Source organism: Geospiza fortis, unplaced genomic scaffold (genome assembly GCF_000277835.1).
Source record: "Geospiza fortis unplaced genomic scaffold, GeoFor_1.0 scaffold59, whole genome shotgun sequence".
Lineage (NCBI taxonomy): Eukaryota > Metazoa > Chordata > Aves > Passeriformes > Thraupidae > Geospiza > Geospiza fortis.
The window spans coordinates 2,800,798-2,806,309 of record NW_005054381.1 but is presented as its reverse complement, the minus strand read 5'-3'; the positions used below and the strand labels follow the sequence as shown (position 1 = coordinate 2,806,309).

Genomic DNA, 5,512 nt, shown 5'->3' with positions numbered 1-5,512 from the left:
CCAGCCAGATCTTCAGTGACAGCCTCAGGATGGTGGAGCAGCTGGGTCTGAGCTGACTCAGGTGAGAGATGAAGGGCTGTGGTCTGCTCCTGGCCAGAGCCTCCAGCGGGATGCTGGAGCAGCCCTGGGGAGTGTCTGAGGCTCAAAGGCAAGGGGCAGTTGGGTATCACTGCCCTGAGACCCCCTTGCCACCCTGTGATGACAGAGCTCTTGGGGGTGGCTGTCCCCCCTCGGCCTGAACAGGGGCCCCAAGGGGCCCTGCCCTGCATCAGCCCCTCTTGCTGCAGGCACTTCCCAGTGTAACTGAGGGGCTTTCTCTGGCAGGGCCCTCTGCTGTGCCACTGGCCTTTCCTAACACTGAGGTGCCCCCTTAGCCCCTGTTGGCATCCGGGGCCAGCACTGGATCCAGCAGTACTCCCTGAGTGAGTACTGCGACATCAGGGACAGAAGGAGCCCACATGCTGTGGGCAGAGTAGATGAGAGGAGGGCTGGAGCATAGCCCAGCCCCCCTGATGGAGCAGGCATGGGCTGAAGGGAGCCAGGGGTCTGCCGACCAAGGAGCAGGGCAGGAGATCACAGAATAAATTAGATTGGAAATGACCTTTGAGCTCATTGATTCCAGCCTTTACTGCAGGGAATCCCACTACCAGGGTAGGCGGCTGTTCAGGACACCCGCACATCCCTCCAGCAGCACCAGGGCCAGAGCTTTGTGACCGCCCGCCCTGGCGCCTCCCTGGAGGCGGGGCTCCCACCCCCACCCCTCCCGGCTCTGCCTGCGCTCCTTCTCCTGCCGATTTTATCTCCCCCGCGAACCACTGCGGTGGAAATTGGCTTCTCCTGCTGGGTCTCAGATGGCTCCAGGCCATCATGGCTCCTGGGAGAACAGGAAAGCAGAAGCTTGAAGAAAACATTCACATCACTTGTGTCTTCCCTAGGATGCCCTGCCCTTTTTCCGTGCTGTTGGTCAGATGGGCCAAACAGAATGATCTTGGAGAAGGTGCCCCAGTGTCCCGGTCTGGCACTCAGCATTAATCACTGTTGCAGTGAGGGACGCCAGTGAAGTCACACTGGACATCTTCTGTCACCCATGGGATCTGTCACAGATCCCATGTCCTGCAGGTCATCAACAGGCTCTATTTCTACCCAATGCCTTATAGAGCAGTTTTGAAGCCATGCCTGCAACAGCCACATAGAGGTCTTCCTAAAGGTGGCATTTTGGTTCACTGCATTTGTGCCAAGGATCAGACGTCCTTCTTGGAGCAGAGCTCAGGCCAGGACAGGTCTTTTCTTGGCAGGCTCCTTGGGAGCAGGCTGTCAAAAAGGGCTCTGGTTTTGCCTGGGGAGTCAGCTGGATCTCTGGAGGCATCAGCAGCCTGACACTTGGCAGGCACAGAGCCCAGTGAGTTGGTGCAGCCCATGGCATCCCTCGTGCCACCAGACACATGCCTGGATGTGCCCCTGGGATAGCTCTTGAATTCCCTGCACCCTTCCCATGCAGGAACAGAGCCTGCTGTCTCTCTCACGCCAGGTCCAACAATGCTTCCCTATGTTCCCACAGCAGATGCCATCACAAGGATGGACTACAATGTAGCTCTACCTCTAGAAAGCTCTACCTCTCCTCAGGCCACTGATCTCCTGCCATGGTGAGACGCTTCACCTTGCACCTTGTAGCTGCCTTTTGTCTGTGCCCCAAACCTGGTACCTGGCCAGCAGGAAGGAATGGGGAGAAATCCCCCACAGATCCTGGGCTCCAGAGCTTGTGGCTTAGTCCAAAGGTCTTGTATGCTGATAGCTGGGGCCAGACCCCACCCCCAACTGGCTGGTGGCACCCAAGAAACTCATTTCAGTAGTAACTTGTGACTCTGGAGCTTATTGGTCTGACATTCTTCACAGGAAAAAAGTAATACACAGAGAAGAAAAGTGTTTGAATATGAGGATGATATAGTAGAAAACTCAAGGCCAGTGCAGCCCAGCTCTGGAGAGGAGAGGGAGAGGGAGAGCTCCGCAGAAACACAGCAAATCTCCAAAGCAGTCCCTGGTGTCCGCTGTGCTAGGCAACTACAGCCAGACCTGGAATAAAGCATCCTCAGTCTTCTGCCCTCCCTCCCTTTTGGGGCCTCCAAACAACCCCAAATTAAGCAGACTCATCCCAGGGAGCAGCAGACACCTGGCTCTGGAGCAGCAAAAGCAGAGATGGTTAGTGTGTCTCTCTACTGTCCGCACACACAGTGTGTCCCCAGTTGTGACAGAGATGATTTGTCACCCCCATGGTCACTTCTGCCCTGTCCCCGACTTTACCAGTTGTCCAGTAAAGGGATTTTTGCAGCAGACACCCTGCTCCTCTGCCTCCAGCCCGTGGTGGGTGGGTCTTATGCTGCCTCGGGGGGATGCACAGCAAGTGGGAGGGGAGAAATTGTCGGGAGCACAGGAATGAAGCAACACCTGCCTTTGGGACAGCGTGGGCAAACATGCTCCTTGCTCAGGAGGCAGATTCCCTCACTCCCCAATCCTCACACTCCCCCAGGCATAGAGCAAAGTTGCAATTTCCCCTGGAAGCCAAGAAAGATCCTCAAACCTGTGTCTCACGTGCACTGCTCCCACAGCTTGTCACATTAGGGCCCAGTCCAGCTGTCAACTCCCACCAGCATCCCTGCTGCCAACTGAGAACCCCCTCCTCTGCCCCCCACACATGCCCTGCCCACCATGGCCACATCCAACCCCTGTTCTGCCTTGGCATGGATTCAGCTTTATTGCATATTCTGCAAAGTCACAGCCAGATCCATGGAAGGGTCTGGCAGCAGGAAAACAAGAGGGCTCTTCTGCCCCCATCCGTGTGCCTGACACCCCTGTGCAGGCAGGACAGTGTCCTGAGGCAGTGGCACCCCATCTCCCTGACAGGTGGCAGGAGATCTCAGCAGGATGCAGGTGTCTCTCTGCTCTGGCTGCAGGAGAATCAGGATGGGAGAAGGTCTTGCAGGCAGGATCAGACTGCATTGAGGGCAGCCAGTCCCAGCTGAGCCCATCCTCAGAGCCCAAGCCCTGCATCACTGTCCAGAGCTCCTCAAGCCCCACATGGTCCTTGCACAAACCCTGCTCCCCAGTGCTACAGCTATGGCAGGAAATTGAGGACAGCAGTGATGAATTCTTCAAATTTATCCTGATGGACTATGTGACCTGCACCTTTAATGTACTGGATCTCTGCCTTGGGGAAGAGACGTTGGATCTCTGGGTAGTCTCTAGAGCTGCAGGACAAGGGAACATGCCATGATGAGAGGTTGCTCCTGGTGGACCCTCACCCTCCCCAAGCAGAGGATGATCCCAGATATGACTCCTTTCCTGCTGGAAAGCCCAGGGGGCCCCCAGGTTCCCCCCTCCTCCAGTGTGTCGGTGTCACTGGCTGCTGGAGGAACAGCCCTTGCTCAGGACCTTCCTCATCCCAGGGGCTCCTCCCACTCTTGGCAGCTGCAAAGAGCACAAAAGGTCAAACCTGGAACCGCTTCTATCCAGTCTCACCTGATATAGGGCGAGTCGGACCCTCCCAAGAAGAGTGCTGGACCAGGATATGGCTTTTGGAACACAGGGAAGTTCATGATATCTGCCAGGTGCCGGGAAATAGCCTCCAGGTTCACCCGCCACACGTAGCAACCCTCCACCTCCACCAGGTTGGTGAGGAGGAACTGTCTCAACTGTGGGAGCTGCCATGGAAGGGGATCATGCACTTTTCAGTAAGAGCAACAAAACAGGATGTCCTGGCACCCTCCCCATCTCCCATGGGATTTCCTACCTTGACTACGGGCTGCAGCTGGTCATCTGCCAGCTGGCGTGCTGCCGAGCGGGACAGCCCCGCTGGGACCTTCACCTCCTTCATGGCTGAGATGTAGGCAGAGAATTCGGACACGGGGGCGGTTGAGCCAGGACCAATGTCTACGGAGATGAGGCGCTCCACCAGGTCTGGCTGGAGACACAAGCAAGGTAGATCAGATGCCAGGATCTTCCAAGATCTCCCCAGTGAGAGTGGGCACAGGGCTCCACTCCCAGTCAGATTCCCTGAAGGCTCTTTGCTCCCTCCTGTCTCAATAGAGACCTGCATGTGCCCTTCCCAGAGTTGTCCTCAGCCCAGATCCCCAAGCTCCCTCACAATCGGTGCTGGAGGGACAGGGCAGAGCATGGGCTGGTGGACATAGATTTGCTCCTGCTCCCGCAGCCTGGCTTACACCACTCACCCTGATACAAACAAGTCCCTGTGGGGCTGGGGGCAAAGCTGGCCCCGGTGAACAGTCTCAGAAGGTGCTATCCCCTTCCTACAGCCCCCCCTCAAACTTCCTGAGCCTGTGACCCCACTCCCATCCCCGTGCCTGCTGACCCGCTGCAAGGCCAGCGTCATGGCTGTCTTGCCCCCCATGCTGTGTCCCACGAGGATGCACTTGGTGATGCCCAGGCGGCTCAGGAGGTGCTGCACGTCCAGGCTCATCGCTTCATACGTCATCACAGGGCTGTGGGGGCTGCTGCCGTGGTTCCGGGCGTCCACTGTCAGCACCTGCCTGGGCAGGAGCAGCGTGTCACCCCAGGCAGTGCCCAATATGACTCCGGACCTCTCCCTGATGCTGTGCCTCCCCCCACGCCCTGGGTCTCACCTTGCCGCTACCACGGCGTGCCAGTGTCTTGGCCACCGTCTGGAAGTTGCTGTGGCTACCAAAGAGCCCATGGAGCAGGACGAGGGGTGGCCGATCCCTGCGACCTTCCACCTCCACGTGGGTCAGGGGCACTACACTGCAGGGAGACAAGAATGGGGTATGGCCAGAGGTGCAGGGGGGAAGTGAGCCTTGCCCCTCTGCCCAGCCCTGGTGAGGCACATTTGGAGTGTTGTGTCGAGCCCTGGGCTCCTCAGGAAAAGGGAGACATGGAGCTCCTGGAGCAGTGCCAGCTCAGGCTGTGAGGATGAGGAGGGCCTGGAGCATCTCTGTGCCCAGGAAAGGCTGAGGGAGCTGGGGCTGCTCAGGCTGGAGAGGAGCCCCAGCTGAGAGGGGCCCTCAGGCCTGGGTGTCCCTGTGTGCAGGGAGGGGCAGAGCAGGGCCCAGGCTCTGCTCCAGGCCCAGCAGTGGCACCAGAGCCACGGGCAGGGCCTGAGCCCAGCACTGCCCCTGCCCAGGAGGCACAACTTCTGCCCTGGGCAGTGCCCAGCCCTGAGCAGGCTGCCCAGGGAGGGGCTGGAGTGTCCCTCAGCGGGGATACTGCAGAGCCCTGTGCACACAGTGCTGTGCCCTGTGCTCTGGGATGGCCCTGCCTGAGCAGGGAGGTGCCACCAGGGACCCCCTGGGCCCCTTCCAGCCGGGCCCACTGGGACTCTGAGAGCGCGGCCAGGGCTGGGCCAAGGGCAGGCAGGGAAGCGGGCGTGGGCCAGGGGGGCGTGGTCAAACCCGTCCACCACCCGTGTGGGAATCTCGGTGCAAGGGGCGTGGTTTGAGAGAGGCGTGGCCAGCTCCCTTGTGGCGGCCACGCCCCTGCTCGCGGG

At 59.1% G+C, this 5,512-nt stretch overlaps 2 protein-coding genes across 4 annotated transcripts in view; both read right to left on the bottom strand.

The window, feature by feature from the left end:
* Positions 1–2,723: 2,723 nt before the first annotated feature.
* Positions 2,724–4,791, bottom strand: ABHD11 (abhydrolase domain containing 11). 3 transcript variants are annotated; one of them, XM_031060379.1, is made up of 5 exons: positions 4,635–4,791; positions 4,364–4,537; positions 3,785–3,955; positions 3,514–3,695; positions 2,724–3,242 (listed from the first exon to the last, which is right to left on the bottom strand). In XM_031060379.1, exons 2-5 carry the CDS (start codon positions 4,484–4,486, stop codon positions 3,110–3,112), a joined length of 609 nt encoding a protein of 202 aa, XP_030916239.1. In that variant the 5' UTR covers positions 4,487–4,537; positions 4,635–4,791; the 3' UTR covers positions 2,724–3,109. The 3 variants fall into 3 exon arrangements, with proteins under 3 accessions (XP_030916239.1, XP_030916237.1, XP_030916238.1); XM_031060377.1 differs by having other exon boundaries at positions 4,364–4,541; positions 4,635–4,788; XM_031060378.1 differs by having other exon boundaries at positions 2,724–2,942; positions 4,364–4,541; positions 4,635–4,788.
* LOC115948353 (claudin-3-like) overlaps positions 4,766–5,512 on the bottom strand; it is a 2,597-nt gene continuing 1,850 nt past the window's right edge. The window contains exon 2 of the mRNA XM_031060386.1: positions 4,766–4,770. Coding sequence (XP_030916246.1) covers positions 4,766–4,770 — 5 coding nt within the window. The remainder of the gene's footprint in view (positions 4,771–5,512) is intronic.